Genomic DNA, 14616 nt, shown 5'->3' on the forward strand with positions numbered 1-14616 from the left:
GTTTTTGTTTTAATAGCGTTTCGAACAAATAACATTTCTACTTCCACGAGCACTGTGAAATGCTCTTGAATGCTTAAAGATTCCAATGTTTCTTACATTACTCGATCATCATAATACGATACATTGTACGATTACGTAATTACTATGATATTTCTGAATCTCTTCGGTTTTCTACGTTCTTCTACTTGATAATTTTGTCTCTTAGATTCGAATCATTTACAGTTTCATTTCATTAAACTTTCATTATTTTTCCTTCTACTATTGGATTGGCAACTAAGTGATTGCGGATCTTATCGATACCATCTAACGACAAACTCCGCAATCACTTAGTTGCTAGCTCGATACATTCTTTCGTCTACGATCAGCTCACAGATTCAACTGTACAGAGAAAATGATATCGATTCTCTGTGTATAATATAATTATTTGAAAGTTTCTATCTCGGAAGAATTGCAACGAAATGGTTAAAAATTCGGTCAGAGGCTGGAGTTTCGTTGTTTCTTGAAACGTCGAAAACCTCTCGAGAGAACAAAGGTGGAAGAAGCAAAAAGTATGAGAGCGTAGGTATAATGTGGACGTCGGATGACGCTCGTTTGCCCGGACAATTTGTGATAATGACCGGAACAGCTGATCGTGTGCTCACTACGAGAAACGATTCCTCCTCTGCCGGCGTGAAACCGCGTATATCTCAATTTCTACCGTGTGTTCGATCATCAAAGTTCGTGATTATCACGTTATATCCGTTTTCTTCGCATTAACCAGCAATAGCCTCGGCGTTGATCTTTCGCTTGCTCACTGTACACTTGCAGAAACTTTTTACCAACTTATCATATCGTGTAAAATAAATTTTGGAATTCCATTAACGTTTCAACGAATACGAATATCGCTATATCGCGTTTAGTAAAATTTAACCAATCCGAAAGTGTATACGCGTGTGTACAGAAGCTACAAACATGCACTTGGCAAAAATTATACCAAAATATTTGAACAGTCAATTATTCGTTATTTTCATGAACCTCGATGTGTCCAATGGGGCCATTTAACGTTTCTCGTATGCTTAAGACTTTAGGTTACTCATGCTGTATACTAATTTTTTATTAAATATGTGTTTACGGTAAATGCGTTCTAACTTCTGTATACGTACGTTTTCGAATTGGCTCCAAATAGCAATATAAACACGATAATAGTGTCACATCAGAGCGACGAGATGAACAATTTTCTATGGTAAGACTGCATGTACATTTCCCATAATTTTCTTATAAAGCTAACAGAATATCAGATTCGTCTATCTTCTTTTCTTTTCTTTTTTTTTCTTTTTTCGAATGAGAAACATTCTTGGTTAGTTATAATTCACGTTTTGCCATGAATTTCATGAAATGTACATACAATTAATAATTCTGAACTTACAATTCGAATGAAATTACTATAGAAATTGGCTGTAGAACCGAGTGTCTTAAATAAATCGTTACGGTCTATTTCTTTGCGAAAATGATTCTTGATTAATCGATATTCTGATCGCAACTGATAATCCTGAATCTAAAATTCTAACGAAATTATTATATAACTCGAAGATGACCAGATGCTCGCGTTAATTCTAACGGAGATGCGTGTAGAATCTTTTTACGAAACACAAGCCGAGTTCTAACACGGACTCGTATCTTAATGATTCGGTGTATCCGGAAAAGAAACGTCTGAGTAATTTCCGTTTTTAAGTTACTATGTCAGATGCATTACTAAAGATACGGATCTTGAAAATCATTCGGTCAACGAGGCTTCTTAACGAACAGCTAAACCAAGGAAACGCGTCTAGAAAACACGTCCAATTTCGAAATAAAACTCTGCGGAATCGTTAATGAACTCAAACGCTTTTCTGCTTCGTGCGATGCACAGCAGATTTTAACGATGTGAAAGAGACATCGCCGGTGAACGAACTGCGCGCACGTTAATTACTTTTGCATCATCCCAGTTGGTAGAGTTGCTACTCGTCGGTATTAATGTAACACGATTCGAATGAAACACGAAAATTTCTCTTGCAACTAGATACCTTGCAAATTAGTTCTATTAACGCATCGCCGTTGGCAAAATTTGCACATATACAACATCTTATTAACGCGTTCCACATCGTCCGGCCCATATGGAGAAATCAAAGTTTTTTTTTTTCACAGAATACACCTTTTTTTATATTTCCTTGATCGTATAGTTATATAGTACAGAGAATCCGTGGATTTAACAATCAACAAAAAGCGTTATATAAAAATATAAGTCATTGGAAGATTTATTAAACAGTTACGGTAAAAGTGCGAAGTAGGATAGGAAACGGTAATAAAGTTGCGATTATCATTAGCCGTTAATTATTCCATTTCGACATTTTCTTCTGACAGTGATAAAAGATTGGATTTATCATCCCATGAGGCTCGTTTCGATCTTGTTTCGTCTCGCTGAACTGATCCTCGACTGACCAACTTTTCGTATCGATTCGACATAGTATCTCACTTCTTTTAGACTGTTCACATATAAATTGATATTTCGTATTCCTGTTATATATAACTTTTTAATCAAACTTTAAACGATCTTTGTTTACGTGACATTTTCTGCTTGATCGTAACGTTGTATTATAATGAACAAGTTTGGCTGTGAAACAACAGGATAGCTCGTACTTGTAAATATAGAGGATGTTAGATCGTGTTCAAATTACGTACTTCTATTTCATGTGTCTCAGAAGGACCATTTGAAGATGGTTCAACTACATTTTCGTGAGTTATCGCTACTTCCTCTTGGGATTCTGATGGAAGTATATCTACATCTTGCTTTCCAGTTACATGTTGCTCAGACCAAGCAACTGTCAAATTCGTAAACGGCATTATATTATATAAACGGTCGTCATAAATTAACGTTTAGTTATGTTAGAAGAGCGCGACGTGGATCACCTTCGATTCGATTCGATTCTTTCGTCTACTTGAGAAAAAAAGAAAGAAAGGAAGGGAGAAAATCGTATAATAAAAATTATGTTAATTTAATGGATTTTATGTAATTTAGAAAGTTATAATAACTAACGTGATCGTTATTTTGGCGGAGGGAAAATTCGAAAATTGGATTACGTCGATCGTAACGCGAATATTCCGTAATTCGCTGTTTCTTTCCAGACGCTAATTCTTCAAACGACGTAAAATTAACTTACATCGAGATTTTCAAGAACTTGTTAGGTAACGTAAGTTTTATAATAAACGTTCGTCAACCCTCGTGTTATTACTTACACTTTTCCCGGAAGCGACGTCCGATAAAAAATAAATAGCCGCGACGACTATTTTCATCGTCGACGATGATTAAAAAAAAAATGCTTTGCTGTTGCTATAAAGAGCAGCCAATAACACGGCAGACCATTTACCGATACTTTGATCTTGCGAACATACTTTCATCTAATCTATCGTACGATGATTTACCGGGGAAAATGAGAAAAATTCACGGAATTATAAAGAAATTATTCAGGTAAAATTGTCTATCTTCGACGTTTGTAGTTCGTTGAACATTTTTGTAATTTACCTACATTCGTTCAGTATCCGTACCGATCGTAGTTTTCCCAGAAACAACGTTCAGGCAACGCGTTCTTAACTATTTTCAACGTTCTCGTTAACAAGCTAATTAATTTTCTAATTATCAGAAGGCATTCGCTTCTCGATAAACTCTTTAAACTTCTAATTTGCTTTAAACTTCGAAAGACGAAGAAAGTTCACGGAGTTGTGCAGATAGAATCATCCATCTATAACGTTTATGGTTATACCATAGTCTTTGTACATTTACATTCCTTCAATTTCTTCGTCTATTACGCGTTTCGTACAAGCAATATTTCGACAAGATTCAATACGCCAACTACATTTTCAACGTTCTCGTTCTGTCGGATGTCTATACGAATCTATCCATTTTTATGAAAACTAAAAAAGGTACATAGGGAATACCTGTACATGGAAATTTACTTTGGAAGGTACTTTAGTTTACGCATTTTTCCGTATCCTTTCTGTCCATTTAAATTTCCCACAAATGCACGAAGCTTATATTTTATGTTTTATTATATATATATATATATATATTATATACATTTTCACGTGTTGTGTACAATGCGTACATTTCTATCCATTCAAATTGTTCACAAATCTCGATCTTCCATCAACGTCCCAATCTCCAGAAAATATCCGCTTGTCGATAGACTCCGCAAACGTCGTCGGCTCGTCAAAATTCATTCAATCAGAAGCCTCCCAAACAACTATTATGCGTGCCATTTATTTCGAACGAAGTATAACATCTCATCGAACGTACACTTTACGTTCGTTCACCTTCCAGATTAATTATACCTTTCCTTGCCCCTTCCCCGGGAAACGAGGTTCGAGCACGAATAAACAGCCTTAATAATTATTTCCACCGTCAAAGTGCGTTACGAAAAAAGAAAAAAGAAGAAGAAAGAAGGAGCAAGAAAAAGAGAGGAAAAAAGGAAGCGGAGCATCGCTTTAGAGACGGTCGATATCACGACGAGAGTTTCGCTTTGATCTCCGCGGAACGTTCATAGGGGAAAGTTCTCGTGCTTCCGTTTGTCGTACGCGGAATACCCGGTGGCACGAGGACGACGACGAGGCAAAGGCATTGGCGGCAGGAGCAGCAAGTTATCAGGTCGTAAGTTCAAAGAACCGTGTGCAAGAGCATCGGGTGTATCGACTGCGGTGCGGCACACGATATTACGATCGTTCGCGAGGACGTGACTGTGCATAACGAGTCATTGTACGGCACCGTGGAGAAATTAGCGCTGGCTGCCGCCTACGGAGATAAAATTCCACGCCTCGAACTCGTAATTATCGGCTGACCCGCGAAAAGATACAGGAAACTTCCCTTGTTCTCGCGAAAGATCCTCGGGGGTGTCTTTGTTCTTTTAACCCGATAAAAGCGATGGGAAATGCGAGAGGATTAAGCTTTTCGATTTCTGTGTTTGTAGTTTGGATTTGTTGCTCAGGTAAGGTAATATACCTGATGAGTTCTTTCTATCGAGCATTTTAAATTGCGTCTTCCTTTTTCTTTTTTGGTTCAACAAGAACGTTTCGCAAATGTGTATTTAGTGCTCTTTATATCGGAGCAGGGAAATTCTACTTTTTATTGATTTGTGTGTGTGTCTACGGATGTATGGCAGTAGGAATCATAGAGTAACATTGATATTTTGAATAGTATGTACGTAACACGCGGAAGAAGCAGTAGCATAAAAGTGGTATATGATGCGATAAATCAATTTTTCTTCACAACCGCGCGACGAATCGTAATAAGTTTCTTTGAGGCCATATACGTATGCCATTAATTTGGTACACCCGCTAGAGCTACTTTCGAAGGAATATCTTATTTTTCTATTTGTACTTGTATTTCACGTTGCATACTATTTTTCGTAGGAGAGAACGTAAGCACATATGTGATGCACGTTCGTTATATGAAAAAATTCTTCATTTCCATTTGCCTCCCAGCTTTGCAGTGACGTTCAGTTGCACATGCAAAATAAGACAGAACAGTAACCGTGAAACTTACGCGTAAACAAGAACACGTACATGCTAAAGCAGAACGGTAGACGTAAACTTGTCAAAAAACAGAAACGCATACATAACAGATCGTGACATAATCGTGACTTAAGTTAAACTGTGTTAACTACGCGTACAACTACCTACATTTATATATATATAATCGTTATAATTCAAGTTAGTGTCAGCCTACGTAAATCGAAATATTGAACGTGTACGAACTAGCAATATCAGCGCTAGAGCTACCGATAGTTAAGACAAAAGACTGTTCTTTAAATTATACGTCTGATAGAATATTTGTATATTTGTTGATTTACTACTTTCTTGCAAAAAGAATTCCCTCGTGTTACTGTGTGCATTTCCGATGTTATTAGTCCATCTGGAACATAATCCCTAAACGAGGATCGACAGGGTTATAAAATTGTAGACCCAACCATTTCGACCGCTGTGGTAGCTCTAGCGTTAGCAACAATATTAAAATATACGTCTGATCGAATATTTGTATATTTGTTGTTTTACTACTTTCTTGCAAAAAGAATTCCCTCGTGTTACTGTGTGCATTTCCGATATTATTAGTCCATCTGGAACATAATCCCTAAACGAGGATCGACAGGGTTATAAAATTATAGACCCAACCATTTCGACCGCTGTGGTAGCTCTAGCGTTAGCAACAATATTAAAATATACGTCTGATAGAATATTTGTATATTTGTTGATTTACTACTTTCTTGCAAAAAGAATTCCCTCGTGTTACTGTGTGTATTTCTGATATTATTAGTCCATCTGGAACATAATCCCTAAACGAGGGTCGACAGGGTTATAAAATTGTAGACCCAACCATTTCGACCGCTGTGGTAGCTCTAGCGTTAGCAACAATATTAAAATATACGTCTGATAGAATATTTGTATATTTGTTGTTTTACTACTTTCTTGCAAAAAGAATTCCCTCGTGTTACTGTGTGCATTTCCGATATTATTAGTCCATCTGGAACATAATCCCTAAACGAGGATCGACAGGGTTATAAAATTGTAGACCCAACCATTTCGACCGTTATGGTAGCTCTAGCGTTAGCAACAATAGCGAGGCGTTTGTCAATTAGACGGTGGATGACGGATGGCTTTAATTCCATTCAATACATTCGAGCAAATACTCAACTTCAAACATACAACATAGGTGAATCGATAAAAACATGGAAGAACGGTAGAACCTCTTTTCGTCCCAACCTTCCGTGTCAATGATCGATACTATACCTAACCCGAACGATGCCGTTTATACTTTTAAACCGTTCAATTCTTCCTTGCGAATCGTTTAACGCGATCGTCGTGAAAACAACACGCTATGACGCGATACATCAAACAGTATGCACATAGCGACGCTTCTAATTGCCTTATTGCTCGGTTTTTAGTTACAACTTCAAACAGCTTAGTTAGAGGAAGATTGGCGCTAGTAGGCCATTTGCAGCGCCTTCGGCAGTGCATTGGAAACTGTACGGCGTAGCCGACTAATCCGCGTGAATTATGGGACTCGTATCGCGGAAGTCGTTTCTAAATTGATTCGTAAATCAATACCGGAGCGTGACCGAATATCTCTTCTCCTGTTCCTCGTTCACCACCTCTTTCTCTTCAGCCATAGTCCGTGGCTGATACGGGCACCAGCGCATCGCCACGATTCTCGGCATCCCGCTGTATTTAGCTCGCACTTATCGGAAGACGAGCACCGATGATCTGTATGGTCGAGTCGAAAGGCACGCAGAAGGCATGTCGGCCAGCACCTCGTGACATTTCGAGTGGCTCGAGGATGGTCCGGGGCGACCACCTCGCCTAGATCTGCCTACTCGCCTCTCATCGTTTTGTCTCTCTCTCTCTCTCTCTCTCTCTCTCTTTCTCTCTCTTTCTCTCGATTACCAACCTCGATGATGTTTACCATTAGAAGCGGAGTTTTCTTCCGTGAAATGTTTCTGCGTTGTACTAATCCCGATAAATTTGCTACCGTTAGGTTTGTAAATGATTTGGGAAATTTATAGTAAGTCCCTTAATTTTACAGCATGGATATTTACGTAGAAATATTGCCTATTGTCCTTGCAAAAGAACATCGTAAAATTGTCGTTATATCCTTTACCCTTTTGCGTGGATGTGGTTAAAACTAATTAGAAGAAGGTAGGATAAAAGGTTGAGACGTACCTGGCTTACGTCGTGTGTTTCATGCGACAGTGGTACGACATGATACACGATGCAAATTGAAATTGTACGGCCTAAAATCCGAATTATAAACTCTTCCGATCACCTGTGATTCGATGATATTATTCGCTTCATTTTCTTCTATTCCGAATTACCTTATGAAATTCTTCGAATAAAAGGCGAGCAATATAAATGTACATTAAGTGGCGGAAATTGAATGGCTTGTTACTTCAGATTTTGTAAATCTTCTTTATTTAATAATAACACTTGACTGAAATTAGTAAATATATAGCTCGTTAGTTTAGATCTTTCATCTTCTTCGTTATTTAACAGCGAAATTCCTCGAATGGTGAATGTATTTGTTTGAACAACCGACTGTTAAATTAATATTTACGTATCTTCTGATCAATTAAGGGAGGGCTAAGGTTAATTCGTACAAAATAAGGCATGTTTTTGTGAATTATTTGTGACGTCACAGTTAAAATCTCTTTGTTAACCCTTTGAGTGCTGTGGGCGCGTATAGGTGTCTGGCGAAAGCTATCGGTGTGGACTAAGGACATATATATGCGCTTTCTGTAAGTGCCCGGCACGGGCTAAGGACGCATGTATGGGTTTTTCAATTTTTCCGAACACCTACGCAGAAGTGATACTATCACGTTTGTGTGAAATAAATATAAATGCATTCCTTACGGCAGTAAACAAATGCCAATAGCGCCTCGTTATTGTTGAAGTGGTCACCACTTGTAAGAAAACTCTACATCTGGTTTTTTTAATTTTCTCAAGCACTGAACTTTTCACACACAACTAAATTATTAACTCGCGTTATATTTACTAAATTTAGTTTTCTAGTTTATCGTTTTCTAGTTTATTACCCAAATTCTAGTTAACTGTAAATTTCCATGTTTATAATAAATAATTAAAAATAACTAAAAAATAACGCTCTTGAATCGTTTAATCTCGTGCAAAAGAATTACTATAACTTATTACGATTTGCGCTTTGAGTAGTCAATCGACAGAGTTCAGTCTAACGAAAAAGTATTCCGTCCACAGCGATCGTCAGCGCTAGACGCGCGCCGTCCGTACGGACGACATAGGCCGCGAGTAGTCAGCACTCAAAGGGTTAAAACCAATAGTACATTAAAGTATGACATTCGAAGGATATTGTATAAAATTTTCACAGAGAAATATTAAAAAATACGGCAATGGCAGCAATTATTCGGACGCGTCTCGGAAAAAAGGTAGAATTGCGGTGCCCCTGATAACCTGGTGCTGGATCATCTGAAATCAAAAAATCAAAGTTCATTCGTTTGGTAACAGTTTCCCCCAGGTAACGCTGGGAGGATTTTTCGAAATTTCAATTTTCCCTTCAAAGCGTTCCAGAAAAGTGGAAATTATACCGACAAACAAGCAATTTGCACGGTTAAAGATAGGGTTTTCTTGGCAAAGTTATGCGCCGTGTTTTACTTCAAGTACACGTGATAACCATATCGCGGGGGTACACATAACTCAGCGTTTGCGTCAATTGGATTATTCGATGATCGATACGTCAAAAATCATTCGTAATTCCATAACGTTCGTTCTCAAAGCACGTGACGCTACTTTCGTCTGCCTCGTGCAACTGCTCCTATCGATTTTCTATTATCTCGCATAGGCTAAGCCTATCGGCGAGTACTTAGAAACGAGCCTAGAAATAACCATCCTCTTCCTGATAACCTGCTAAATGTAACAAGATCTACAATTTACGTCCTTACGTACGAGAAAATCGTGTTATCTAATCGTTTCTATCTTGAATCGATTCAAGGCATCGTGTCATCCGTACAACATAGATCGCGCCAATATTTCCATCGATATCCGACATTTTCGATTAAAACTAGTACGCGTTCTTACGAAACGTATCGACTCGAACGCGAGATGCGGATAACGCGTTATTGTAAATTCGATAAAAAGTAGGATAAATTAAAATTCCCAGCGTACGCTTCATAAATATCGTCTGAACGTGTATCGAGATGCGCAATTGAATCGACGATGGCGTACAGATGCGATACGATGTCGTTAATCCTTGAACGTTATTGTCAAAGGAAATCACGTTTGCGCTATTGTGGATGAAATTGCGGTAATCAATAAAGAAGATAAATAAGACCCATGGTTACAGTAATTAACATGTAAATAACAGCGCGATAATATTATTACGAATGGTAACGTTCAAAGAAAATTCGAAGAAAGTAAAATTTCGCTCGGGTTAGCCTTCGAGAATTGAAGAAACAAAATATCGTAGATCGTTGTGGAAAAAAAAGAAATATTGAAAATTATTCTTGGAGAAGATATCGGAAGATATCGAAATCTCCGTGAAAAGGAGTCTACAGGTAATTGAGATATTCCGTTCGATCGTCTCGATGAAATCGAACAATTTCCTAGAAGTTTATTAAAACTTGTCTCGCATCTCTGATAGCTAAAAAGATTCTAACGTCTGTACGTGCAAAATTACGCGCGTTTGATGCTTTCATCGAGCGTCTAAACCCAGCACGAAAGAAATCAGCATGCGGTATTGTTCGCTTTAAACAACGCGACGTTTCTCTTCTCCACGCTCGAAAGACAGAAATATTCGATACGAAAATAAAACGCGTCTGCGGTGAAAAATTCCAGGATAAATTCGCGTTGTGTCAGAGGCAAAAGGAACGGAAAAGGATCACGAGACGTAGAAGAAGAAACCGCAATGAGCCATCGAACGGAATAAATACGATCGATAGATGCACTGGTATTTAGGTGAATTGTACCGATCGTAAGAAACGTTCTCTGTGCCACATTAACGTTGCGCGCGAAATTTTATGTATCGTTATTTCGTGTACGCTCGTTTCGCAAATTTATTTAATATCCACGTTGTTTGTCGTTAATCGGCACTCGTTCCGTTTTACCATCCAGGCCAATCTCTAAATTATCGTTGTACGAATTTAATTACGAAGCATCGTGTGCCGGGCAATTTATATCGCGAATTCGATGAATTTCTACGTGCTCCTTTTCCTTTCCGCCGCAAGCGATCGGCGATAAATCTCGATCGGAAGCGAGTAGCCGGTGGTGTGCAATTATTCGATTGAAATTATCGCGTATTAACTTTGTATCAACTTCGCTTAGCGTTAGTCATCGAAGGATGCAGTATTTCTGGTTAGATTAGTCTCTGTTCCTTTAAAGTCGTGGAAATAACGTCGGCACGAATAGCTTGAAACCGTACGTAGCCGTGTTACGAGCTCTCTCCCTACGGTAGCGTCTCACAAGATCCTCAAAATTGGTAATTTATCATTGTTTTGTTGGTCGGGTGGAATTTCTATCGCTAAAATTTGCCTCGCTCGAATATTCGGTTGGCAACTATGTGGTTGCGGATTTTGTCAATACCACCTAATGACAAAACCTGCAATCGCTTAGTTGCCAACCCAATAGATTCGCCACAAAAGTTAACGCACAAAAGTTGAAAAGAAATATTAAACGTTGACAAGAATTGTGTAAACGGAAATATACATCAGGTTGTCGGGAAAGTGTCTTTCTTCCGCAGACGTGCTTTTCCAACAATGTACCTTCGTACAAACGTGAAACGTCAAGTCTGTGAAGTGTCGCGGTGTTCATCTGAACAGAAGGAAATGGATCGTACGTAATTCGAGAAAATAATACAAAACGAAAAACGTGGATAAAACGAAAGAAACTTTTCGGACAATCTAATAAACGTTTGAATAGGAAAGACTCGTCTTTGAAAGTTTCAGTGCGTTTCAGTCGTTGAGACTTTGAACGAAATTTTGGCGAACACAACGGCGTCCCTATGATGTCTATCAAATTTATACGATAGGTCTGAGCAAACAAAGCGACAGAAATTCGTAGAAACTTTTGTATTTCAATATACAAGAATTCCTAAAAAGAAAACGTTATTGGGAAAATGAATTTTGAAATTATCAAGTTGCGTTGCAATCTCGGATGCGTCCTTAGATTTATTCAAAGATACCTTTCAGTCTGACTTTTATCCGACGTTTAAAACAAATATATTTTTCGAACGTACAACGTTATGTAATATTCAGCAAAGGCTAGATACGCGTCTCTTCGATTTAGCCAAAGAGATATCGTACAGATCGATTTTTTCCCGAATCTATGGACGACATTGCGCCGCCAGAGTTATCTTATCCGTAGATACGAGAAGGTTAATTTACCTGATACACGAAGCAATTTGTATTAGTAGTTGCGGTGTTTACGACGCTTTTGCTTAGGCTGGTCGTATAAAAAGATTTATAACAAGTATCGATTTGTTGCAGGTAATGGAGCATCAGCAGGGTCGAAAGCAAACAATGAACTCGACAGAGGTGGCGAAAGCCAACGAAGAGTTCGATTTGTTTTGTAATGCCACTACGTTAAAATCCATTCTTGGACATTTTCGGCATCTCTGCGAATTACTCAAGATCAGACCAAATACGATCAATCAATTTTATCCAAAATTGAGACTCAAGTTGCGATCGTGGAAGGCGCAAGCTCTATGGAAAAAATTTGATCAGAGGGCCAATCACAAATGTTACAATCGTGGCAAAGCATGCCCGAATACAAGAGTAAGTATACCGAGAATATTTTATGCGATCTCTTATGCGAATCTCTTTCCTTTCTCTTCTTAATTTCATTGTGTCTTGCTGTTTTTAATATTATCGCGTGACGACTGTTTCTTGGAGAAACTTCATTCACCTGAAATGATATCTATCGAGGTAGAAAGGCGTGATCGTACGATCCATGTATGTTTCTATATTTATTGGATCAATTTAAATAATAATTTTCAAATAATTCGACTTGTCGATGCTTTTCAAATTACTACGTGCGTTCGTACGCTACGAAACGCTATCGATAGCGTTGCTCGGTAACGAACTTCGTTTAACGTACTTTGATACACGAGAAGAGGTAAAGATTAAAAAATATTGTACAACTTTAAATCGATTTAAATCTTCTGCATTCACTGTCGTAAGAAATCTGTTATAATTTTCCAAGCGATAGAAACGTATCATAAGAGAGGATAAAGCTAATGATTCGATTAACTATGAAACAAAAGGAATGATATACTTGTAAGAATTGAAATACGCGACTAAATCCGAGTTCTCAGAATCTCAATTTAGAGATTAAAACACCAGCATAATTTAAAAAAAAAGAAAATTTTCAACCATTTAAAAAAGAAATAATTATGGTAATCTCCGTTTGAAAAGGGGAAGAAAAACTTTGCAATGTCTTTCGATATTTTGCCCGATGTTTTACTTTCAGGAAATTGGAATAACGAGGGATGTTTAATTGTTCAGGTTCTGATCATCGGAGGAGGTCCGTGTGGACTTCGTTCGGCGATAGAAGCCCAGCTGTTAGGTGCCAAGGTTGTCGTTGTGGAAAAAAGAGACCGGATGTCCAGAAACAACGTCCTTCACCTTTGGCCCTTTGTTATCCAAGATCTTCGTGGCCTAGGAGCAAAGAAATTCTTTGGGAAATTCTGCGCTGGATCTATAGATCACATCAGTATCCGCCAACTTCAGTGTATCTTGCTGAAAGTCGCTTTGATCCTCGGTGTCGAGTTCCACGAAAGTGTCAGCTTCGATTCTTTGATACCGCCACCGGAGAATCAGGAAGAGGGCAGTAAGTAATCTAGTCTTTCTAACGCTCAATCGACCCCTTTTCATCCAATAATCGACCCTTTCGACACGTGAAAGTTTATTGACCTGTAAAATGTTCACGCTCCTGTTTACTCTACTGTTCTTTCCTTTCTCTTTTTTTTTTTTTTTTTTTTTTTTTACAACAATTGTTGATAATTGAAAAATGGTAGAAGAAATTCTGAGGAGCAGGTGTAATGGAATGTTCAAAATAAATACAATAGGAAAGAGCAAATTATTCTCCGTTTGAATTCACATTGGAGAAGGAACATTTTCTAATTTCATCGATAAAGTATCGGAGCTTTGTTTCTGCGCTGCAAGAAATTCTACGAATCTTTCATGTAACCGTTTGTCATAAAATATTAAACATAAGTTTGTAATCGCTTGCTTCGTAATTCTTTCAGAGATAGGTTGGAGAGCGAAAACTACCCCCGCTGATCATCCAGTCTGTCAATACGAGTTCGACGTGTTAATCGGCGCCGATGGCAAAAGAAATACATTGGAGGGTTTCAAGCGCAAAGAATTTCGGGGTAAATTGGCTATAGCGATAACGGCGAATTTTATAAACAAACGAACTGAAGCAGAGGCACGGGTAGAAGAAATCAGCGGAGTGGCCTTCATCTTCAACCAGAAATTTTTCAAAGAACTGTATCAAGAGACTGGTATAGATCTAGAGAATATCGTATATTATAAAGATGATACTCACTACTTCGTTATGACTGCCAAAAAGCAGAGCCTTATAGATAAGGAAGTAATTCTGCAGGTACGTCATTGTATAAAAATAATTACACGTTCGTCTATACTATATGCTAGTTATAGCTGTATAACGATTCTGGCTAATTATAAGCGTGATGTTAATTAATTGGAATATATTTCAGGACTATCCAGATACAGCGAAGTTGCTCGCGAAGGAAAACGTGGATCGCGAAGCATTGATGCTTTACGCCCGTGAAGCTGCTGAATTCTCCACGGAATACCAAATGATCGGTATGGAATTTGCAGTGAACCATTACGGTCAGCCAGACGTGGCTATGTTCGATTTCACGTCTATGTATGCGGCGGAGAATGCTAGCCGGATTTTGGAACGTAGGGGTCATAGACTACTTATGATCCTCGTCGGCGATAGTCTGCTCGAGGTATATCACCTGACGTCTCTATCGTCCTACACTTTAATTCTAATGACTTATCAAAGTGGCACTTTTCGATTAATTTTATCAGCTGTCCTACAATACCGCTGTACTCGTTGGATGAT

The 14616-nt window shown here is 38.3% G+C and overlaps 1 protein-coding gene across 7 annotated transcripts in view; it reads left to right on the plus strand.

The window, feature by feature from the left end:
* LOC100650962 (F-actin-monooxygenase Mical) overlaps positions 1 to 14616 on the plus strand; it is a 103559-nt gene that overhangs the window by 70892 nt on the left and 18051 nt on the right. For all 7 annotated transcript variants that reach the window (XR_002307829.2, XM_020863677.2, XM_020863678.2 and 4 more), the window contains exons 2-5: positions 12009 to 12296; positions 13026 to 13350; positions 13769 to 14127; positions 14243 to 14500. Coding sequence is in view for 6 of the 7 variants with exons in the window: in XM_020863678.2 (XP_020719337.2) it covers positions 12009 to 12296; positions 13026 to 13350; positions 13769 to 14127; positions 14243 to 14500 (1230 nt within the window). In the remaining variant the exon portion in view is untranslated. The remainder of the gene's footprint in view (positions 1 to 12008; positions 12297 to 13025; positions 13351 to 13768; positions 14128 to 14242; positions 14501 to 14616) is intronic.

Source organism: Bombus terrestris, chromosome 7, assembly GCF_910591885.1.
Source record: "Bombus terrestris chromosome 7, iyBomTerr1.2, whole genome shotgun sequence".
Classification (NCBI taxonomy): Eukaryota; Metazoa; Arthropoda; class Insecta; order Hymenoptera; family Apidae; genus Bombus; species Bombus terrestris.